Here is a 25,807-nt window from a genome sequence, read left to right on the forward strand (position 1 = left end):
ACAAGAAAAAGATTTCCCAGGTTTAAAGAATTGTATTTATGTTTCTATAGATGTTAGATGCACTTTTTATATAAGATAGGGTAAGAAATACATTCCCTGAGTTCATATACAAGTCTGGCAAATGTATCTGGCATTAGAGGCACAAGTTTATATTCACATAAACACATGCAGTTTGTGTAGAAATATGTCAAAATTTTATATTCAGTACATTTAATCTTGGGAGAAAGAGTTACCACAATTTCTTTTAGAACAATGGAAAGTAATTGCTTTAAAAGACAAGCGTAATACTTCTCTTTTTCCTCTTAGGTGTTATTCGTCATGTTGGAGATGCCTTGAAGGACCATGCATCTAAGTCTCGAGGGAAGATATGTACCATAGGTATTGCCCCCTGGGGAATTGTGGAAAACCAGGAGGACCTGATTGGAAGAGATGTAAGTCCTAAGAGTTTCCCCTGTATGTGACTTCTCATAGAAGTGATATCAAGGAGTTAAATAAAATTAGAATTCAAAATATACGTATTACCATGCTCTTATAGTCCCTACCTCCCAGAATGAAACTTATATTAGGGATCATTATTAAGAGGCGATTCATTTTCCAAAATCTATCTATGAAAACTCCAGTGTCAATTTTTATGACTAAGAAAGGTCCTAAGAATTATCAACTGCTTTCTCAGTCTGAATCAAGCTATGGTCTTGCCTCACCCATCAGATCTTGCAAGTGCTCTTGGCAAGGTTACATTAAAACGAATTAACATGAACTCATTGACTGATACATAAAGGGTCCTCTTCTCACCCCAGGTCTCCAGCTTCTTTATTATTTGAGTGCCCTTTGCCTAGGCTGGGAACGCTGCAAGGGGAAATTTTTTCCATTGAGCCTGTGGCTTCCTAGGTTGGTCTTTCATTCAGTGAACGCTTGGGCCAGAAGTAAACATAGTAGGGTTCTTTACTTCCCATTCTGGAACTATTCAGAAGCCTTGACCAAATTCAGCAGGGTGCCAACCTCTTTTTTCCATTTTGATGCCAATCAACCATTTGTTGGAGAGAACTTGGGCTTATACTTTTTTAAAACTACAAACAGGTCATTCTCAGCCTCCACACTACTAACCACCACACTTCCCCCCATATAACACTGCTCAAAATTCCATTGATAGACATTGTGGTTAAGCTAGGTACACAGGTTGCCATACTTTATTCACTACTTTCCCCCCCAATAATTTTAGCAATTAAGTATTTCTCATTGCTTCGCTACATCAGATCAATAGCCCTTCCTTCCCAACCCAGGCCTTCCATAGTGTCTAACAAATGTGCTAAGTAGCTTTCTACAAGTACCATGAGGCCTGTCAAAAAATCAAAAGAGAAAAAACTTAAAGAGGCTGAGAATTAACTGGTCTAAAACTGCTTTTTCTATTGTATTGCAATGCAGTGAAACCATCTTATTTCAAAGCAACACAATATATGCAATTTTTCAAATTTAATACAAAATAATTTGAATAAAAAATCAAATACCATTAAATGCAAGCAGTAAATAAATATTCTTTTAATCCTTTAGGGCTTTTATTTTAAGTTATGAGAAGTGTCCATATCACTGTTACCAAATTACACGTAGACATGCTAATTTATCCAGAATGTGTAGGGTAAGGAATGAGATATCAGTTTTATCACTGGAATATGCTTGTAACAAAATTTATTGGCTCTTTGATATCACACACAAATTAAATATCTCAAGCACCAATTCCCAAAGTGTTATACAGCCAGAACTGACTGTAAAAGTATGTTACTAATTTTTTCAGGGTGTCTGGGACTAATCATGGATGGAGTATACTTGGGTTAATATTCGTCTTAGTTTCTAAGTTGGCTTTTCAGTATATGCTTATTGTGACCTAGAACAAATGTATTTCTTAAAGAATTAGAATATGCTACAGTGCCCTAATGCCAAAAACATTTATTATCACATTTTATTAACAAATGAATTAATTATTTAAAACATTGTGATGATTCAGAAGTCATTTTTAAATATTCATAGCTTCAGGATCTCCATTGTAAGCCTAAGTTATTATTATTCAATTTTGGTGTGGGAGGCATTTTGGAACTTTCTCATTCAGATGACCTAGGAATAAGTAGAAGCTGATTATTTATTTATTTAAGAGAGAGAAACCAAATAATTATCTCAGTTACCTAAGCATTTGTGGAGAATGCTGGCCTTTTTATAACATTCTGTTTGTTGGTCTTGTAAGTCTTACATAATTGCAGAAAGACAGTACTTATCTTACATTTACTTGTTTTTGCTGAGTTTTATTTTCTTCCAATTCCAGCATTTTTCTCTGATTTTACCTCCTCCTATGCTCTTTTTTCCCCTCTTCTTTCTCCCCAAATTCCCACTTGTATACCAATAGGATCTTATTCATGCCTGTGCCAATAGGATATAGGTACATTGCCTGATTTTCCAACAAAAAATGGTCTCGATACCAGCCCAGAGAGCAGAAAAAGCCACTGTGTGTACAGTAAAATGTGCACATTCATTGTTCCTGCTCACAGGAGTCTAATAAAGGCAAGCCACAGCTCACCAAGAGCCAAGTGAACCTGCAGAGAGAGCATAGAAAAAAGGAAATGAAATTGGCAGGTTGGAGAGAACATAGGAAAAAGCAGTTACCTTTTAGTTTTTCAGTAAATCTTTGACCAAGATCCACTGAATTTCAACCACGCTAGTACAGTTTTCACAAAAACTGGGGAATTGGAATGTGCATAGAATTTCTCAGGCTCTTGTGTAATAATAGAGTCTGTTTTTCAAGCTTTAAATTAATGGAGCAAAATTATTTGGTGTATATTAGGACATAGTTTGAGGGAATTTTTAATATGTGTTTGCTATTCTAATGTGATCGTTCAAAAAGAATGTAATGGTAAGTTGTCATAGAAGTAGAATTTTAATAAAATGTTGGTGATTATGGTAAAAATACCCCTAAAAAGAATCAAAATAGAAGTGTTTTCTGGTAAGCTTCTTAAGTAATTGTAACAATTTTCATAGGTAGCTTAATTTAGTGCCTCTGTCCTTTTTCTTCCACTTTATCTCATTAAACACGCATGTAATAAACATCAAAAAATAAACCTCAGTTAACAGGGGGAAAAACTAATGTATTGTTAAAAATATTGACCACCTCAGAATTCTATCAAAATGAAAAAATAGAATAGTTGCATTTTTGGTCAAGCCTCTGTCTGCATTCCAGAATAATGTTGACATGGCACAAAATAAATGTCAAGGGAAGTCTAAGAAATTTACTTGAAATAAATAAAAATATAGGAATAAAAGAAAGGCTCCATTTCTTATGCCTGCAGTGGATTTATTGCCCAACTGATAGAAAATATAGATTATTTTATTTCTGTGGAGCTGGCTGTCAAATGAGCACTTTTAGAAGCTGAACATTCAAGTATTACTAGAGTTATGCTATTTATAGAAGTAGCCAACACAGCAGTTGCTAGTTGCTATTCACCTCAGAATATGAATATACCTTTGAAATGCTACTATAAAGGCAAAACTAGCTCTAAACATATAGAAAAAAGATTAATTTGCCCTGAGTCTGCTTCTAGATATCTTGAAGCATTTACCTCCCTTCAGGTCTAATCTCTTAGCTAGACGTTAAGTTAGACTTTAAAGATGCAAGGCATGCATTTTTAGATTCTCAGAGCTCAAATTAGAGCCTCAAACATAGTAGGTGCTCAATAAATATTGATGAAGCTGGATTGGGCATGATGAGATTCAGGCTACAAGGAAAATAAACATTATGGAAAAAATACTATGATAGATCTTAACTAGTTCACAACCTTATCGTACAACTTTATCTCTAATCCTACTCCCAAGCTTGATCATACTATAGTGACTATAGTGAGGGCATTTTTTAACCAAACATGAATAGAAAACTATTTTCATATTTAGCAACTCAAGGTGGAAGGTGGATGGTTCAAGTTCAGTATGTTGGGTCTGTGGGCAAAGTGTAGAATGAGAACAGGTCTTTCTCTAAACCCTTTAAGAAGTGCATGATCTACTTAACTGAATGATAAAACTAGCATAAATTCTTTAAATGTCTTCTGTTTAACCAAATCCTTCTTTTCTCAATTAATAAATTAATATAACAGACTTTGGTTAGGAATAATGCTATGAATACTGAGATAGTAATACTTTTTTGTCTTGACATAAGACATGAAAATGTACATTGTTCAGCTATTGAGGTTAACCCCGATGATTTCTTCATATTATTCTTACTACTCCTTTCTTCTATTACAACCCACAATTCCACATTTCAATCAGACTAACCTCAGGACTCGCTTCCACCAAGACACCTCCTCTGACTAACGTCACCCGTAATGTCATATCCTGATTGCGGTTCCCTCAGAACTGTCTTCTCCCCCAGCTTAATGAATAACTCTTCAAAAAGAGGGACTGAATTATTTTTGTTTATTTCATAATAACCACTGATATAATATTTTTTGTGAACATGAAACGTTGGCATGTCATTTAAACTCCATAAGATTGGATTGTTTCATCTCTAAGTGGACTATAAAAACACCTGTTCTGTCTATCTTCATAAAATTTCTATGAGCATAATCATAATCATGGCAATTATAGTTTATTTAGCTCTTATTTGAGGGTGCTTTCTGTGATGGCATATATATTATCAACCTTATGAGGTATGTGTTATCCTTTTTTATAGTAAGGCAACTAAATGAGGATTAGAACGAAGAGCCACTGTCTCCAGAGCCCATACTCTTAATACTGTGCCAAGTAAGGTAGAAGAAAATATTTAATGATCTTATGTTCTTATTATTAGCTGAGATAATTGGGAAATATCGTATGACTGTAAATTAAACTAAATAGATTCAATGAGAGTGGCCAGAGTTCTTCACTTTGTCCTTAGAGAATCTCAACTTGCATAGATGACTATGAAAGTGCCACCAGTGTAAAGTCAAGAAAGAACTTCCATTGCATTTTAATTTTCATATGACTCATTTTAGACTTGTATCACTTTAGAAAACAATCTTCCCCAATTTTTTTCAGGTAATTGAACAATTTCTGTAGACTTTATAATTTGTTTTTTCCCCAAATCTAGATTAACAACACACATGTCAAATTAAAAACCCAGATATGATCACAAGAAAAAGTACTGTTCATTTTAACTTGAGGATGAAAATTGTGTTTGGGGAGATTTCCAACACATTATCTTATGTGGTTATCAAATTATCTTGACATTCAAAGATATCCTATCGTTTCCTAAATTATAGGTTTATTCTCAGAATTTTATAATCTTTAAGTTATTTTATTTAATTGGAAAGTGTCCTTTTGATGCAACTTTAATATTTCAAGCCAAAAAAAGTCAAGTCTAATAATACCACTGATTGATAATTCTGGTTTCTAAGGCAAGCCAAGTATGATTTCATATCCTAAGCTCAGAAAACTTACCACAGTAGTAGTCCTTATGCAGAGTTTATTGAACTTTCATTACGATGTTAGATAAGATGTATCCAGGAGATACCAGAGGAAAAGTTCTGAGGCAAGGAGACCCACCAAGTCTGATACAGTTACACAAGATCCAATGCTAACTGAACCTGGGCCACACTCAGGTTCTAGGCTACATTTACTTATAAGGGGAATGCAGATGCAGTGAAGACAATGTTGAATTTGGATATGGACATGTTGATTCTAAAGTTCTTTTGAGATCTCCATGGGAAAACATCGAGCAGGCCAGTGAGACTAGAAGGCAGAAGCTCAGGAGCAAGATCTGGTTCCTGAAGGCATCAACATAAGGATGACAATTATCTGAGCCATTCTGGTGGATGGGATCATCAAGGGACAGTGTGTAGCATGAGGGAAAGGAAGGCCTACACCTGGATCCTGATGCTCTTCCAGTATTTTATGGCTGAGCAGAGGAAAGCAGCCTGCAATGAAAATCAAAAGAAAGGCTTAAAGGTAGGAGCAAAGCCAGAGAGTGTTATGGATTCCAAGGGGAATGTGTGTTTCAGGATGGAGTGAAGGGCAATGCCAAATAGAATTGAGAGGCTATGGAATGTAAGGACTTCGAAGTGTTCATCCAATTTATCAAGACTGACATCATTGGCATCACTGGTTCACTGTGTATTAGAAGGGTGAAGGGCAAGCTCCCATTTTAATGGGTTGAGGAAGGAGAAGTAGAGATGGAAGTAGAAACTACTCTTGTATAGGTTTGACTGTGAAGAGAAGAGATATGCGTGAGTAGCCAAAGGGTGCCATAAATTGAGGGAATCTTTTCATCAAGATAGGAGAGACTTGAGTTTGTTTATATGCTTATGGTAGAAAAGAAGCTAGAGATATAGGGAGATAATTCATAAAATAAGTCCTAGAGAGGCCCTGAGGTGAAGGAGTCCAGAGCTCAAGGGGAGATTAACCATCTGTACCCTTGTAAATGAAAGAGAAAAGAAAGAATATGTATGCAAAGGGTTGGTGGCAGGATATGAAAGTTTTAGCCTGGAGGTGTATCATTTATCACTGAAATAACAACAACGACAACAATAATAATATTAACATTTTTGTAGAGCTTAATGAATATCAGCACCCATCTAAGCACTTTTATACAGTTAGTCATTTAATTCTCTTAATGGCAGTAAAAGTTAGTTTTAGTGTTTCTATCACATTTTCCATTTTACTGATGGTAAAACTAACCACAAAGAGGTTAAGTAACTTTCCCAATATTACATGACTAATAATGCATGTAGCTGGGATTTAAACCTAGGCCATCTAGCTCCCAAGACCATATCCTTACTTACTATGCAATACCATTTCTCCATAATAATAATGGCTATCCATCCACTTGAGTTCATATGTGCATTGTTCTATGAGCTTTATATCCTTACAACACCTTAATGAGGTGGTTATTATTATTGTTAATCTCCCATTTACATATGGAGACACTGAGACACAGAGGGTAAGAACCCGAATAGGGTCACCTGACTGACAAGTGTGTAGGTGCTTCTATTTTATTCTATTTCTTAGAAGTGAGCCACTGAACCCAGCCTAAACTAAGGGAAGATTTTTTCAGAGTTTGAACATATTTTAAATTTTTCTCACTGATACATGGTGATTTTCAAGACATGTAACCTCTTTCTAACTCAAGGGTCTTTTCCCACTGCCAGTAAGCCCTGTGTGTGAATGGTACATGGTTCCCCACAGGACAGGACAGAGGGAAGTGAGCCTGTTCAAGGGGAAGGGCTGGAATGAGGATGGTGTGACTCCATAGCCCACGAGTTGAGCACATTTCAAAGTGCTGCAGAACGGTGTAATTGTTCTTCCCATGGGTTTTAGTGGGAGTCACACAGCTAAAATATGTGGGCCCTGTTTGGAGATGGATCCCTGGGTTTACTGCTTTCTTGTTTGAATTGCTGAGCTAAGAGGCAGCATCTGAGTTTCAATATGACCCTGCTTTATACCTAGACCTACAGCTGAGCTGTCTGAATAGTATACAACAAGCCAGTGTCCCCACTAGCACAGGTCTCTCTGTGATTATAAGGACACACAGTGCCTTTATTTCTTTTCTTTCTTTTTTTTTTTTTTTCATTTCATTCTCTCAGTCCCCATGTTCCTTTATCACAAACACAGAGGTTGCTTCCCACTTCTCAGCAGTATCCCCTCTTCTCTCCCAAAATCACACGCCTGATCCTAAGAGAACCTCACCACTCTTTTGTTTCTCTCTCCCCAAAGCACAAACCCCATTTTGCTGCCTGCTGGTGCCTTTGCTGATCTCAGTACACTCTACAGCTCTAGAGGACTCATCTGGAAATAATCTGACCAGATGTCAGAAGGATTTTAATGCTCAGCTAAGCCACTGGCAAAACAATAATATCCTTTAGAAATTTAAAATGAGGCTGGGTCCTCTGTCCTCCCTTTAAATGTCTCCTGGTCTATAAAGGAATTTATATGGGATTTTGAGGAAAGAGTGCTAGTGGAGCAAATTTGGCCAAGACACTTCATTTCTCTGAGCCTCTATAGTTTTACCTATAAAATAAGCCTGAAATGAATTAATCCATGTGAAAGTGTCTATCTCAGTGCCTGACATAAAGTGGCCAGTGAATGTTAATTTTCTTCTTGCCTAAATTAAAATCATAGTGCTATTGGGAGGGAAAGAATGACTCTATGGACACACATCCCCTACCCTGCTACTTGCCTGGGTATTGCTGATACACACCTCACCAGGTAATAAGGTCTGGGATTGCAGAAGACCTGTGATTGATGACTCACAAACCTGATTCAACTCTAATTCTGTTCAGGAAAGGAGTCACAGATGACCAAACTGCCCTTGTGTTATAGAAAACACAGCAAAATGGAAGAGACTCAGGACATGAGCAAGCAAGCTTTTTTTTTTTTTTTGTAGCCAACACACAGAGGGTCATTGTTTTGCACTAACTTGGAAAAAAACAATTGTACTCTTTAACGCAGGCTGTCCAGAATCAATTTTAGAGGTAGAAAGCCCCTACTTTATTGTGAGACATTGCCTTGGTGTGAGATTATACGTCTCCTCAAACCAGTACAATAGTACTTATCACACTCATTTTCTCAAGACATTTTTCATTAGTGAGTAAAAGAATGAATGAATTCAAAGACTTGTTAAAGATCACAAATTAGTAACTAGAAGACCTAGAACTAGAATGCCCATCTCCTGACTTCCTAATATGTACTCCTGGGTGTGACCAGAACATTCATGAAAATAGCTGGGAAAACTCATGCAAGTGTCTTAGATCAGCTCCCAAATGACCAATTTAAGCCCCTCCAGGGCAAATAAATGCAGCACTCTGGCACCAGCACATGAAGGATGTTCAGTTTTTCTTCAGTGCCTCTGGATCAGTCCTTCCTGGCAATGATAATGACCTTACAAATGCCTTATTTAAAGGACCTTCACCTCTGTTAACCCCTTAAACAGCTGCCACTTCATTCCTTCTTTGTTTCAGAGTCAAGGTATACAAAGGCCTTGGAACCAGAATTTTACCAACCTGTACAGTGGGTTAATGAGTGAAGAAGTCTCTCATCTACTCTTGAGGGACAAGAATACTTAGAGCAGGGGTGGGGAACGTCTAGCCCCCGGCCATATATGGCTCAAAAAATCTTTTAGTCTGGCCCTGCCAAGGCAACCATAGGTGGGACTGGGAATTCAATAAATCTAGGAGCTTTTTTCATAGCTAATTTTTAAGTTGATCATTTTGTATGGCCCGCCAGTGATGTTATAAATATCCAAATGGCCCTTGGCAGAAAAAAAGGTTCCCCACCCCAGTCTTAGAGGTATTCTGACCCATAATACACAAAGAGTACTAAGTTTCTAAATTCCATTTCTAACCAAATTTCCCTTCTGGATCTAGATACTACTGTATTCACCATTCATGAGAAATCAATTGATATGCAGGCCTTTTAGACGCCAGTCAGCCTTTCTCATTCCAGATTCTTCATCTGAACTATAAGACACAAAAAGTATTTGAGTGACTCTCTTCTCAATTCTCTTGAGTAACTTGGACCATCCTTTAGTCTTAAGAGAGAAGGTGATCCATGACATACAATGGATGCTATAAGTCATTAGGGCTTGACTCTTAGGATACACTGGCTGTGAAACATGGTAGAATAATCTAACATACCTGCAAGTCATGAATATGTCAGTTTCTCTTACTGTGCAAGCACGTATGCATGCACACACACACACATTTTTAAAAAGTCCTCTTTTTATGAGCTCTTAAAAATGAAAGTGAATGCATTACTTCCAAAATTTTGTTGAAGATAAAAATTCATTTGTACTTATGTAATGCAAAGGCATTATTTTTCTCTATTTGAAGAACATAACAGGAAGATCAATAAATCTTTTATAGATATGCAAATTGAGACTCAAACAAAAGTTGACTGCCACTATGTTTGTAATGAGGAATATCAAATGGACTTTGTAGGCAAGTTAGGCCAAAATGCAGTCCTCAGAAGTATTGGGGAAGTTATTTCCTGCTTTGTAGTTAATCAACAAATAGTTACAGAGCATCACCCTCATAATCTGCCTGGGAGGACACCACAAAGAAAAAACACCTTGCCTGTTTTGCCAACTGATTGCTAATTTTTTACCTTTACTTACATTGCTTCATTTAAATCCCTTGTGTAAAACAAAAGTCAGTGATTTGTCTCCCATTGTTTCCTTTTGGTCACCAATTTGCAACTGGAAAATCACTTTATAGTTGGTAAAATAAAGCAGAGTTTAAGAAAAGACTCACATTTATAGATTGCCTGCCAGGAGCCAGGCATGGTGCCAGGTACTTTACACATAATCTCATCCAAGGTAAGTGGTTTCACTTTTTTTCCTTTCAGAGATTAAAAATATGAAACGCAGATTCACACAGCCATTGGCAGAACTGGGTTTCAAGCAGATTTCCATGGCTCATACATTCAGAATTGTTCCAGGAGTCAGCACATCTTCCTCCAATGATGACTAGAAAATAAATTAGGACATTTTAATTATTTTAGATTTATATCCCCTATTCAGCAGACAAAATTTCTGGTGAAACATGATCACCTTTAATTTACCCTTCACATAAGATCAAAAGAAATGGGGAGCAACAAGATAAAGAAATTAAAATGCATGAGTGATACTGTAAACTTGACCTCCTGTCCTGTCAAATGTACAAGTGCTCCCAGAGAACTGATGTGCCATGTTTCCCAAGAAAAGAAGGCCAACACTCAGAAGACAGGAGCACCAGTGTCCTTAGAATCCTGTGGTAAAACAAACAGATACGTAGAATATAGTCTGATGACTTAATTGTCCTTTTATTCCCAGATTGTGGTGAGTACATGAGCTTGACCCAGAATTATTTTCATGCCTTTCTTCATTTGAAAATGTCACTTTCACTGATGGTCTTTAACTAGGTTCCCAGGAAGTAGAAAACATGTCCTCATGTCTCAGCTAGAACAGATGTCTGGATTTGAACCTCTGGAAGATCTGTACCCTGCTGCTCACAGAATTGCTTTGGGCCTTCTTGGTGCAGAGACTGCTGTTAGGAAAGGGGAGACAGAAACTAAAGCATTTTCTTTTGTCCAAAAGCACAACGCAGAGGCACTTTAAGAACAGGGGAAAGCCTTTCTGCTAAGCCTCTTTCAACAGAGCATTAATATTTATTAACGTCCACTCTGATGTAGGATGAATGTTCTATGGTCAGAAATGAGCAACAACAAAATGGGAATTTCAACCACAAGCGACCTACTCTTCCAGTGATAAGGAGCTCGGGATGGAGTTAGCCAACCATCGTCTCTGTATTTGGGGGACTCTCATTCAGTACTGTAGACAAAGCAGTAATTGAGTATTGTTCCATGTGATGACCGGAAACAACAATCAAAAAGTTCTGGGTTTCCTTTATCAATAAGAGCCAACTAAAGTGAAGCTATCAATTAGTTATATTAATCCTACATTAACAAATAGGACAAATATTAAAAGAAATGAATTTCAAAAGCTCACAATTACACATTTTAAATTTAGATTATATCAACTCCCAAACAATTCAGGAAAGAGAGGGCTTTTTTTCCAGTTTTGAACAAAAGCATGTCTGTCTCAAATTGCCCTATTCATTCATTCACTATTTATTGAGTAGATTGTGACTGCCAGGCACATAGAAATGTCGAATTTCAAAATCAGCATCGAGATCTAAAAAAAAGGTGACTTTCATGAGATCTTTACTGTTGAAGACTGTCCTTATTACATTACTTTGTAATTCCTTTAATAAACCACTCAATCTTACCACACCTTTTTTCATGGTGGGTTATTACATACTGGGAATGAACAAGAGCATCTATCTCACCTTCACAGGTAATGTACATACTGCACAAAGGCACAGAAATAACCCACACAGCATGTGTTTCTGTCCTGTCTGTTTTGACGACTCAGCACAGGGATCCCTGTGATGGCGCTGCTGTGTGCCACTGAGCTTGCTGAAGGTTCCTTTTCGTTGTCTAGAGGGAAGTTTCTACCTAAGTACTTTAGGAGTAGATTTGCAACACATGTTGCTTTCATTGTGCGTAAGCAGCGGGGAAAGTGGGAAGAAGCATAGGTTTTGGAATCAGGCTGCCCTGGGTGTGAATTCTGGTTCTGTGCATCGTGAACTCCTGGAAAATCTACTTTACCTGTTTCTTCATCTACAAAATAAACATAATAACCTCTACCTCGGCAGACTGTTGCAAGGAATATAGTTCATGTGTATAAAGCAACTAGCTCACAATAGGTTTTGCTTACTTTTTAAATCAAAAATCTGAAAGACCACACAGAATTGTTCTGTTTCAGGTAATGTAATTCACTGTGAAATTAAAATAACAACAATAACAAAAAATAAGACAGTGATGATCATTTTGAACCTGACTCATTTATCTCATGAGGCAGTTCTTTTACATTCCACATTTCCACTTAAATAAGGTGTCTAATAAGAACAGTGTGGACTTAAAATAATAATTTCAGATGATTGAATGCACTTGGCAGAAAAATTCACCCCCCGCCCCTCAGTCTTTACCATTCTCCAGAATCATCATTGCTCTGCTGTTCCTATTAGAGTATAAACATGATAGAGAAAAGAAAGAAAAAAACAAAATAACTAAATTGAAATATCATTTTTAGTTCATCAGCAAATAAAAGATCAACTTCAAAATGAAACAACACTCCATATGCCAATTTTTGTGTACAGTGAAAGCACAAACTCTAGCTTCTGTATGCATTCAGTAAATAAATAAATAAATATATAATCCTTTAAGCATAATCGTGCTTTGAATAGATATTTGCCATACATCTTGCTTCTACTCAAAGAAGAAGTAGACTATGCTTTCACTGTGCCAAATAATTGATTTTCTTTCACTCTTTTCTCTGTCCATTTCTCCTTCTAAATTTTTGCTTTCTTTTCTCTGACTTCTGCCTCTTCCTTTTGAAATCCTGCAGGTTGTCCGGCCATATCAGACCATGTCCAACCCCATGAGCAAGCTCACTGTTCTCAACAGCATGCATTCCCACTTCATTCTGGCTGACAACGGAACCACCGGGAAATACGGAGCAGAGGTGAAACTTAGGAGACAACTGGAAAAGCATATTTCACTCCAGAAGATAAACACAAGTAAGTAGCTGCTTTTCCCACTGTCGTGCCTCCTAGGAAGTGTGTTGAAAGCGAATAACTTTAAGTACACCATGCAGAAATATTCTGAAAACCTGAGCACGTTTCAAACATGGATCATTATTTCTACTGGGCCGGTGGCTAGAATTAGAGGAAGTTGTCTAGAGGAGAATTGGGGGCGTATGGAGTGATCACACACAAATGAGTGGACTCCATCTCATTTATCATGCATGAAAAATTCAACTCCATCTGGAGTTTGTGGATGCAAATAAGCTTTTCTCTCCAAACTTTTCCTACATCTTTTATCAATACTCTCAAGGGGAAAAGGCACCCTAGGGAAATTGTTTCTACTTACTAAGCTATATTTGGTAGCTGGGGAAAAAAAGAAAAAATATTTGGCTTTGATCTTAGCACAGATATGGCTGTGTGAAGACATTTCAAGAGAAATGACATTCTCTAAACTAAAGCATCATGTGTAACCATCTTGATGAAACTTCAATTGTTTCAGTTTTATGTACGCATTCATTCATTGTCTCTTGATATGTATGTATTTAGATGTATGTGTACCATATAATACATATCCAATGTTTACACTAAAATTCTCTTATTCATGTGTTCTATGCTTTTTTCATTGTGTATACATTTGTTTTAACTGTGAAAGGTAGCATTGTAGAAACAGCAGTGCTCCCAGATCACTAAGTGCCTTGCATTTAAATGTGACAGAGGTGTGAAAATAATCTACTGATTCTTCTGACAATGTAAAATTCAATTTGTTTTCACAAAGTAACACTCGAGGCTTCTCGGTGGGCTCAAACTTTATAATAATTGTGTCCCATCAGGGAAACTTGAATTGAATTGATGGAATTTTCAAAACCCACAATTCTAAATTAAAAAAAAAAAGATTCTCTCTGGTTAGATAAGTTTTCAAAAGTTCACTATAATGTAGTTCAACTTGTCCCAATGGCTTTTCTCTTCTCTAATCTTTCTGCATCTGTCCCCAGTGGGGTTTCCATGCTATGACCACCTTCCCACCTTCTTCCAAGGACTGGGATGTTCAGCCTACAAGATCACAACTTCTTTTCCTTAGTCTCTCCTTTCTGGTTTTACTTTTCAGGAACTGCTGCCATTTAGGCAGTCAAGTTTCATACCTCCATCGTTTCACAGGGAAGTCTGAGACAATAAATTTTGGTGTAGTCCTGAAATCAAAATTGTATTAGTAAATTCTCTTCTATCTAAGAACCCTCAACTGTCTTTGGAAAGAGAAAACACAGTATTATCCTGAGGTTAACATCTTTTGGGGAAAAAAAAGGAGCTAAAAAGACTAGAAAATCTATCCAGAGACCTGCATTGATCAAATGTAATAAAGCACTATAAGCAAGGGGTGGTAGGTTTTGTTATACTAAAGTTGAATTTTATTATAATATTTGATAGAATGGGTAAATACTATGTAATTACCATTATCTGTTTAGATTTTTTATAGGCTGTAGCATTACTTTCTTTACACCATCAGATGAAGACCCTACATGGGAGTGATCTGAAAGCTGAAGGAGATGGGAGCAGGGTGGACCAGGGGAAAATTCACTCAAGCTGAGTGCTCAGTAATGAGATAAAATCTGTCCAGACAAGCCAAGCATGTCATTATGTCAGGTCCTGGTTTAGGCTGAGACATCAGTCAGTAGTGTTAGGAGGAGAGGTAGGCGTGATTGTATAAATTATACACCCAGCTAAGGGGTGCCCATGGGAGTTAAAACCTAGCCAGGGCTCTGTTAGCCAAGCCTGTGCCTCACAGGCTGCCCCAGGAAAGGATGTTCTATTCTAATTGGTCAGCCCAAAAAGGGGACCCTTTTGTAATTGATATACCTGGAGGGTGCCTTTCTCTAAAACTCACAGAGGTGCTGCATGTGTGGATGACCCTGCAGGGGAGGCCCAGGAAGGCCCATTGAGGAGCAGAGCCCAGCAATGTAGAGTTGAGGAGCAGCCCAAAGCAGATGGTCAGGACATGGGGGATGCTGGACGAGCCAGGATCCCACAAACACCGCCTCCCATTTGTGGGAACACTGGACCCTTGTTAGATTAGCAAGGCAGGTAGCAGCACACAGGAACATTGACAAGTGGGGACCCAGTCAAGGGAAGCACAAACCCAGCTACCGAGCTGAGCCATAAGGTCAAAGATGCTGGCCTCCTGAAATGCTCCAAGTCCACACTCAAAATTAGGCCCAGAGTCTGGGGTAGGACTGAACCCCCAGAGTGGGGTAAGTGATAGTAGCTGGAATTGGGTAGGGGTTGAGGACAGAGGGAGACACATGGTCATTATAATTATCATAATTTATAAACATAATTTTTCTTTTCTTCTTCCTTTGGGGACTATATTTGAGGCTTAATAGAAACTCACAAACTCTCATTCAGTGAATGTAATTAAGTAGGAGCAGGAGGGTTAAAGTTGCCCAGTGGACACCCCTGAGGTCACAGGAAGTTAAAAGCCTTGAGTTAGCTCTGACTTCAATTCAATCACTGAACTTAATAGTGGAAGAGTGACCAACTTGTCCCAGATTTCCCAGGACTTCCTCAGATTTAGCAACTGAAAGTGCCATGTCCTCAGGCCCCCTCGGTCCCAGTCAAACTGAGATGGTGGGTCACCCTCCAAGTGAGGGACTCATGAGTAATTGGGTCTATTTCTCTTGTCACTACATTCACCTCACAAAGCAAGGACAGGGCAGCAAGGCCCTCAGAGTTTAAGCAAGGAGTGACCCCCTGGGGCTCATGGAAGTAGTGTGGGATCTTGAGAGCTCTGGTCAGTTAGCAGCAAAGCCCCCACAGAGCAGCCTCCAGAACAGGATAGAGAGAGAAGGGGAAGAGCTGACCTGGTCATAGCAGGAAACAGCAGAACAAAGAATACAAACCTTCAATGCAGTCTGCAGTAAATATTTTAGTGTAGTAATTCTGTCTAATCTGGACACTATTTTTTTCTTTATATCACAAGTAACAGTAATGTTTTTCTTCCTATTAAAAACAATTTTTTATTCTAGAAGTTTATTTTAAAACCCCCCTTTGCTTTTTCTTTTCATTGTTCAAAAGTTTAAGAAATGTAAAATATACCAGTGGAACTCAATTTCAGGGAGGCCCAATTTAGTCTCCTGATAATTAGACACTATGCCATAATAACTGTATACCACTCTACCACAAAAATACTATCCACCACGTGTCATACTTAGATCCTGGGATGTCTGAATTGCACTCAGCATTTTCTTCATTAAGTGCCATTCCTCCTCATCACTTAGGGGTGATTTGCATGCCACAGTAACCTTTCAACAAGTCTGTTTTCTCACATAATGATATAATCTTCTGAAGAGTATTTTCCTTAAATATTTGGTGAATCCTGCTCAGGAGACCTTTAAACCCTTTTTCATCAACATGCCAATTATTCATAATAGCATATTACAAGCACAGTGTCTTCAATTTTCCATACGACTCTGGCCTCTATGATCTCATCTCTCTTCTCCCTCCACTCATTCCTGCTGCCAACAGTCTGTCCTGAGTATCATCATTGGTCATTGAAGGGCTTTGTTGTTGGAGAATCCTTCCAGATGTGAGCAGTTGCCTGTTTTGGAACACTCTTCTTCCATCTGCAATTTTCTAAACTTCATATTTAATATGCAAAGCCTCAAACAATTTCAGTCATGCCTCTATGAAACAAGTATTTCTTGAATGCCTAGTATGTATCAGTCATGGTTAAGGTCTAGAAAAGCAGTGGTAGGCAATTCACTGAGCTTAAGTAAAGAGGGGCAAGCAGAGTAATAAGTAAACAAGTAAACAAGTAAATGTATGATGTATGGTAGTAAACAGCACTCTTAAGGAAAATAAAGCAGAAAGATATATGCAGGGATACATGTGTGCACGTGTATGTGCGTGTATGTGTGTGTGTTGGGAGGCTATGATAGATTAGGTGGTCAAGAAAGGCCTCTAGGAGGAGGTGATGTGTATGCAGAGACCTGAAGTTGGGGAGCCAGCTGTGGAAAGAGCATTCTGGGGAGAGTGAAAGCAGGGACAAAGGCCCCAGGTGTTCAGTGAAGAGCAAGACCTTTGTAAAGAGTTGGATTTTATTCTAACAGAGCTCTGATCTGGTAAGTTACAGGAGCTCCCTTATGATTTAAAACATCCCTCTGCTGTTGTGTGTGGAGATCAGGCTGAGGCAGGGGGCAATGTTAATAGCAGGGAGATGTTTTAGGAAGTAGCTACAATAATGGAGGTGAGAGATGACAGTGGTTTGAATTAGGATGGCATCAGTAGTGGTAGTAACAAATGGTTGGATTCAAATAAATATATATTTTTAAACATCTTTTTTAATGTAGCAAATTATACAAGACCTAAAATTTACTATTTCAACTATTTTTAACTGTACACTTCAGTGGCATTAAGTACATTTCATTGTCATGCAAACATCACTGCTCTCTATCCCCAGAACTTTTCCATAATCCCCAAACTGCAACTCTGCACCCATTAAACACTATCTCCCCACTTCTTCCTCCCTCCAGACCCTGGTAACCACTGTTCTACTTTCTGTCTGTATGAATTTGCCTATTCTAAGTACCTCATGTGAGTGGAATCTCACAATATTTGTCCTAGGATATATTTTGAAGGTAGAGCTCAAGAGGACTTGCTAATGAATTGAGCACTCAGGGTAAGGAATAGACACATCGAGGGTGCTGCATGGTCATCCATAGAGACACCAGATTAGAGCTTCTAAGGGGCATGTTTTTATAGAAAAGTAAGGGGAGTTGAGGACCATTCTCAAGGGAATTGAAATAAGGTCCTTGAGAAGGAGGGAAGGGATGAGATTCAGTGTACAAATGAAGAATGTGACTGTAGGGAAACAGGGACAATTTTATCCTGTGTAGCTGGAGAGAAAGCAGAGTATATGGGTGCAAATATGGGTAGATTAGGTAGTTCTCTGTAGATAGCATCTATATTTAAAGGAAATAATACAGGTTATGTGCTGAGAGAGTGGAAGGAAGGACGTATAGTAGATCAGGGAGAGAAAAAGAACTATAGTTAGTGTAGAGACTGGGAGAATGGATGGACCACAGAAATTAAGATTACCCCACAGCAACCTGCACCCACTTGATATCTGTGATCAGGAATTTAAAGTTGGGATTGTGTGTTTTCTTTCCATCTATGTTCAGCTCGAGTAGTAGAGTAGACATAGAGTTGGGTTGAGCTCATGCTGGGATTTTGTCAGGCAAGTACAAAAAAGGTAGAGAGAGGCAAGGGAGCAAGGCTGTATTTACTCAATATACATAAATCCCAAGAGTATTATCCTAAGTGTCTATGGATGGAAGCAATCCTGCGGCTGGCATTCATGACAATATACAACCATTCATCTAAAAGACCAGACTGAGGTACGGAGAGGTGGTTAAGTAAATTATCAAAGGTGACCCAGATCTTTAGTTAGTCTTGCCAAATATCACATATGCTAAACTTAAACTAAAGTAAACAAAGGTCCATAATAAACAATACCACCTGTTTATTTTATTGATGTTCACATATTCACACAAGTTGAGTCAACTCAGCACATTCCTACAACCACCTATGTGCATGCATATTTACATACATATATATAATACCGCTATATACACACACCGACATTCTTCTTTGAATAATTTTTAAGACAATGCATTCTTAAATTTTTATTATATTCCATGATCATAAATATTTCATCCATAAATATTTCAGTACCAAACCTTTTTTTAAGTTGTGTTGACTACACGTAGGGTAGATTTTAGAAGAATTTCCTTAACTGACAAAATAACAGCAACTATTATCCAAGAATTCTTTAACAATTCTTTCCAAAAAAAAAAATTAAGAACTACATTATTTCATTCTAAAAAATTCATCCAAAAAATGTTGACAATCATCTTTTCAAGCCCAAGTTCTACTCTTAGGGGGCCAAAAACCATTTAAAACAAATATTACTCAGCAATTCTTAAACAGGAAGATAGAAAACCCTGAGAAATTGTGGCTTTTTTTAAAGAGGCAAGAAGATAACATTTGGGAAAAGAGGTCTTTTTTTTCACCAGTGACGATAAGCTGAAAGTGGCAGGGAGACATGGGAGTTCAGATTGTCATGGCTCTGTAACCTGAGACAAATTACTGCATTTCTCTTAGACTTTGTTTCTGGAACTGTGAACTGGGGACAGTGTGATTAAATGAGTCAGTGAATGAAAGGGTTCTGGCATGTGACAGGTCAGAAAGATTGGTTTCCTCCCTGACTTCAGGACACTGTGGTCCCCCAGTGGGAAGCCATGTCCCATGTTTACATGGCCTGGCTGCCACAGATTCCAATCTGAGACCCAGATCCTTTCATTCAAGGGCTATCAGAGCCTGTCAGATTATCTCTACCACACATGGAAACTGGCTCTGATTGCTTAGAAGCCATGTATCCTTGGGTCCAAGGGGGAAAATGAGGCTCAAAGTTATGTTCTGTAATATATCTACCCAACCTCTGTTAACATTACTTATTGAGGAGTAATTGCTTTACATTCTCGGTCATAGCAGCAATAACCAGAAAACTCCTTTGTTTTTTCTGTAGTATTGAAAATATATTCTAAACTTTAGGTGTTCCTCCTGCCTAAGTAAATAGAGAATAATGAGAAAAATTAATATTTCTTTAGAGATTCAAGCTATTTCAGGGTGTGGGGGTAATCATGGTGAACGTCAGTTACGATTGTTGAGTACTCTACTTGTTGGAGGTGTCAGAACTTGGGCTAAATGTAAATTGGCCCAGAATATATCTTAAAAGTTTAGATTTGGTCCAATATCAGATTGATTACCTTCTTATAATTTACCATTTTATTCAAAAAGATGATTGGAGAAAGAGGTCAAAAACCTAGTTCTCTTTGGGCTTTGTTTGATTAAAGTATTACTCCTTTGTTTTCTAATTTTATTTTAGGTTTGGCTGAATGCAAATTTTTATTTGGATTACATATCTAATTATATTGTGAACATCAACTTTGGTTGTAAGGCTTTTCCTTATAAGATTAGAATTGTCTGACTTTATCATCTCCCTGCTATAAAATGGAATCTATGTCAGACTAAATTCATAGGTCTAAGGCATTATTGATAGTCATTATAGATACACCTATTTTGTGATGTTACTTGACAGGAGTATCTGGGTAGCTTTAGATTTTCTTAACCAGTGCTTTTGCTACTGTCAGGATTTGCCTGAAAGAGAATTTGATGTTTTTCTCTTTCTTTGCCCCTTTGTACTGACTGACATTTAAGTGTGGCCTCATCTGATGAAGCCACCTAGAGTACTTTTCAGTAAAGCAGCAGATCAGATTAAAAGGGGCTTGGCATTGCTAAGTAAACAAGTAGCAGAAATGATTGTAGAATTCATAAAACATAATTAAATGTGATATTTGAGGATATTGCTATTTAGAGTTCTCTGGAAAACAGGTTTTATTAATCAGTCCCTAAGCCAACACACCTATTCTTATATGATTGTGTGCATACTTCACAAACTAACAAAAATAATGATAATAATATTGTCTCCCAGCAGTACAGACTATCATCCCTGAGAAGGTATGCTTTGTTATGGGAACAAATATTTCCCCATTTCACTGATTCGTGTGATAGGTGAGCCCCATAAACATTCTAATGCACATAGTGAGTCAATGGTGGTAAAGTCTAATTGGTTACAGGAGATTTTATTTTAAAAAGTTCATGCCCTGGCCTGTGTGGCTCAGTTGGTTGGAGCATCATCCCATACACCAGAAAGCTGTGGCTTTTATCCCTGGTCAGGGCACGTACAGGAGACAGCCGGTCGATGATTCTCTCTCACATCGATATTTCTTTCTCTCTCTCTTCCTTCCCCTCACTCTAAGAAAATCAATAAACATATCCTTGAGTGAAGATTAAAAATAATAATAGTAATAATAATAAATTAAAAGCTCATCTCTGTGAGGTGACACACACCAATTTAAAGCATCTTGTTTCAATGAAATTTCCATAATCAGAAAGAAGTACTCATGACTGCATCATTTATTTCCTAGCTCCCTTACCACAGTTTTTTGGTGATAATTCTTAAATGTGGCTGTAGCAGTCCTCCACTAGGGTAACACTGCGCCCTCTAGGAAGCTTTGAAAAAATGTCAAGGGGACTTGGGGTTGACATAATTTCTGGTGCTGCTGAATGGCACTGGGGAGGAGGCAGGAGCGTTGGCATCCTACCACGTGCAGGGCAGTTTCAAACACATGCCAATCACATCCCTTAGGAAACACTACTCTGTGTTTGTTTCCTTGAGCTTTCTTTTCGTTTGTTTTTTGTTTTGTTTTGTTTTTTGTTTTGTTTTTCTCCCAAATATTTCCAATAGCTGATTCAGCAGGGCCACATCTTTCCAAGTTAAAAGACTTGTAGAAACAGCAGCGGTGGTAAGCCACTGGTGAGATTCAAAATATTTAACAACCTGTGAAGACTTAGTAACCTAAATCCATCCACAGCACAGGCTGGGTGTCAGCCCTAATACATCCCCTTCAAATCCTCATGTCCCTTGCCCTTGGGTGGTTCTTTATATCTAACTTCAGATGCTCCGAACCTGTTCTCTCCTGGGTGAGGGCCAAAATCACCGTCTCTGTTAGGGCTCTCAATGTATTTGAAGATTGTAAGTGGACTTGAGTTGACCTTTCAAGGAAGCTCTTTTTCATTTGGAGAGACACACTGACCTGCTTACCACGTAGAACTGACTCATGAACTAAATCAGAATTTCTGATTCAGCAGCACCTGCTCTTAGCGCCACTGCTTTATTCGCTTCCGTCTCAGTGACTAGAAATATGCTCAGCTGTGGGAGCTCCCTATCATTAGGTGCTTGATGCTCAGAGAAATCCTACAGTTCACAATCATTAGCTGATTTGGGGTAGAGGCAGAGGCCTGGAGATGTGGTTACTTTGCCTGTACGCCCCTGGAGAGCCTGCTCAATAGAATTCATTGCCCAAGGGATATTTTAATAAATCAAGGTTCTAGTAGAATAAAGAGCTCAGAATTGAATACAAAGAGGACTCTAGTTTTTTATCAATAAAAGACTGAGAATTGTTTTGGAAATACAGGAGTAGGGCAGTAATATAAAACTTGAGTGGATGAGTAAATTCTTGAAATAAAACACCACAAAGCAGTGCTTTTAAAAAATTCATCTTTCATTCTGGTATTTGTCTCTCATTTCCCTGGACTGCAGTAGACAGCTTTTATATATGAGTATTTTCCTGTTGTTAAATTATAAAATCAACTTACTCTGGAAATTTGACATAGGTTATCTACAGAGTACCATTGACATCCTTAACAGATTTACCAACCTCTCTGACACCAAAGCTAATATCAAGGCACATAGTAAGCACTCAACAAAGAGATGCTGATTTGACATGAAAGAAATTTAAGTGATTTGACCCAGTCCTATTATTATAAGAAACATGTGAATTTACAGTTTCAAAAAAATTTCAAAACCGTTTTAGAAACAGCATCATTGAAATAACACATAGTATGCCAGGAGGCAATTTTAAAGGACTGTAATTATTTATATATAAATAAGTGATATATTATTAGTACACACATATTATTTCTTTTTAGTCCCATGATTTTTAAGTCAGTCTCATTTCTTTGTATTTATACCAAATACAGAGAGTCCCTGCCTGAAGTGGTCAACAGTAGCACAGAGAGGGAGGCAGATGGCAAAGGGAAGGTAGAAGGTATGGCTACAGGAGAGTTTCTTTGGAAAGTTTGCCACTTTGGAGTAAGTTGGGTATCCACACAGTAAGAGTTATCATGAGACCATCAGGCCCTTGTCGACATTGCAAACCTAGCATGACACTTCCCACTGGGCCTTCATATAGCCCAGAACCATCTTCATGCATTAGAACACAGGTTCTCTGCTAGAATAAAGACTCAGAACAGTGGGTGCCTAAATGAGACAGGAGTTTATTCCTCGTGCTTATGGTATTCTGAACATGAGTCCAGATCTGATGCTATAACATCACAGTGCTGAGAGCTCAGATTCCTGCGCATCTCTGTTTTCATGGCCCATGGGAGCTCACCATTGCATCTACATTCTGGCCAGAAGTAATCAGAAAAAAAGAGCAAGGGAAAAATCATGGCCCTTCCCTTTAGAGGCACAATAAGAAAGTCACACTCCCCATTTTGGCTTACATCCTATGTGCTGATCAATATTTGATCACATGGCCACACCTAACTAAAAAGGGGTTCTAAAATATAGTCTTTATCCTGGGTAAACACATAGCCAGCTAAAAATTCTATCACTATGAAGAAAAGGAAGAATAAATATTGGGGCACAGATAGCAGTTTTTGCCACACCTTTTCAGAATAGCATTCCAGATAGTTACTAAGAAGCAGCTGGCATTGGCACATGAGATAAAATGCATCTGCCATTCCAGTGATATGGGAAGCCTTGTCCAAAAATAGCTCCCGTAGTGTATGCTTCATATCTTGCCCATTCTCTCTTCATCTGTGAGTTTTTTAGTGATAAGTAGTTAAAGAGCCACTGGCTCTGGAAATTGTAATTTTCCCTTGGAATCAGATTGAGACAAGCTGTCTAGAACTATATAGGTTATTTTAGACCATCCTGGTTTAGTTAACTTTTTAAGTTAACGAACTTGAACAGATCCCTTTAGCCTCAGACTGCTTGCATATTAGCACGCTATACGTGATGCATGAGCCTTCCATAATGGATCCTTAGCCATACATTTTGCTGCACATTATTTGATAACATTTAAAATCCCAAGATATTAAAAATGAATGGAATAAATTTGATGTTTCTATGACACTATACTATTAATATTAATGTTTCAAAGATAAATTCTGGAAAAATGTGACCTATATTTTTGTAACACACAGTAGAGTGGAGACTAGTCGGCTTCTCAAATCCATCCTGAGTAGGAAAGGTTATAACTGGGCTTTGACCCTGTTGGAGGAAAAGACCTGCCTTAGGGAATATGAACAGCCTATCTTCCTGCTCTGTGAGGAACATTTGATGAGACCTAATAAACAGTTGAGCTTGTGGGGAATTTAAAGCCTTTTTATATACCAATTATCCAATTTGACATTCCTACATTTTCATCATTCCTAAGTGGTAACTAATAATTTGACAAGATACAGCTGAAGGGCCCTCGAAACCTTCTGAATGCCAGTAAATATATAATTGAGAGTATTTGCTGCACTGAGAGTTATTAAGATTAATTAGTACAGCTTCTCTTCACAAATGGTGAGTGGGTCACCTGTTTTAGAGACTGAGATACACGTGTCATTATTGATCCAACTTTAGTTTTTTTCTTTTGATTTTAGCTCATGTTTTGGTAAAATTTAAGAGACAGAGCTTAAAATTTAAAACACAGAGCTTTCAGACAGTTGGGTTTCCCTTGTGTCTTGCTAAGGGATCTATTGCCTTACAGATTTAATGAATCCAAAGGCAAGTGCTTTGAAAGTAAACCTCGCCTTTCCTCTCTGGATACTCTATAGGTAGAACAGTTTCGTTACTTTGTTTCTGCCTTGCCTAGCATATTTTCTTTCACCTTTTCGTAATAGCAAACTCAGAGCTATTGTGACTTTTTTATTCACACAAGTTTCTGTTGAAAATAGATTCAATGTTTAGAAACCCCACTAGAAAATACTATAATCAAATTCAATAAACAAATGGCAAAGCAAAGAAAATATTTGCTACCCTGACAAAGGGCTAATTTTCCTACAAATCCAAAAGAAAAATAAAATGGGCAAAATATATCAACAGAAAGATCACAGGGAAAAAAAATACAAATGCTCAGCCTCACTCAAAATTAAAGAAATTAAAACTAAGAGAAACAAAATGTTTTTAATGTATTAGATTGACAAAACACAAAGTTTTTAAATACCTAGTGTCAATAAGTGTAGTATATGGAAATACGTACTGGTGTGTGTGTGATTACGGGCAACCTTATTGGGAAAACAGTTTGGTAACCCCTATTAAATTTTAAATGCACATACCCTTTGGCCCTAGAAATTTTACTTCTAGAAATTTATTCTATGCATATTTATTGCAGTAATGATATACATATAAAATACATATATTTCATCAGTTCATTGCCTTCATTTTCCAGATAGGAAAACCACTTGGAAAAGGTCAGTTTTCCTTCCTAAACTCATACAGTGAAGTAAGTGGCACAGCTTTTATGTGAACTCAGAGCTCCACACTTCCAGCCTGCAGCTCTTTGCACAGCATGGTCGCTACCTTATTTTGTGAGGTATTTTTCTTATTTAATTTAGCACCAGGGAAACTCAAATCAGAAAAAGGTTTTTCATGCACCTGAGCAAGGAACAAAAGCAGAATACTTAGGGGCATCAGGCTCATTTGATGCAAAATCCTTAGCCCTTTATCCCCTCATTTTTTCCCCTTGAGAATATGTGCTGAAGGATAATTAAGGAAATATCAAGATATTTGAGGTCATAATCAGAGTATACCAGATATCTAGACTTTCCATTTTTAACCATGCAACAAATCTGGTTGATCTTCACTGAAAGGTCATTTTAACTTGTTCATTAGGGTTTGGTAACTGGGGGGATAAAGAAAGAAGCTGAAAATACAACAGCGGTGTTCACTCTGCAGGGAAAAAGTAGCTGAGCCAAGTTTGCCTGTGGTTCTGTAAACAAATGCTCGTGCT

The 25,807-nt window shown here is 37.8% G+C and overlaps 1 protein-coding gene across 7 annotated transcripts in view; it reads left to right on the forward strand.

Annotated features, from left to right (window-relative positions):
* Positions 1 to 25,807, forward strand: part of TRPM3 (transient receptor potential cation channel subfamily M member 3) — a 738,103-nt gene that overhangs the window by 546,250 nt on the left and 166,046 nt on the right. For all 7 annotated transcript variants that reach the window (XM_081150433.1, XM_081150432.1, XM_081150430.1 and 4 more), the window contains exons 5-6: positions 307 to 431; positions 12,950 to 13,121. In XM_081150433.1, the coding sequence (XP_081006559.1) occupies positions 307 to 431; positions 12,950 to 13,121 (297 nt within the window). The remainder of the gene's footprint in view (positions 1 to 306; positions 432 to 12,949; positions 13,122 to 25,807) is intronic.

Source organism: Miniopterus schreibersii (genome assembly GCF_964146895.1).
Source record: "Miniopterus schreibersii genome assembly, chromosome: 11".
Taxonomy (NCBI): Eukaryota; Metazoa; Chordata; class Mammalia; order Chiroptera; family Miniopteridae; genus Miniopterus; species Miniopterus schreibersii.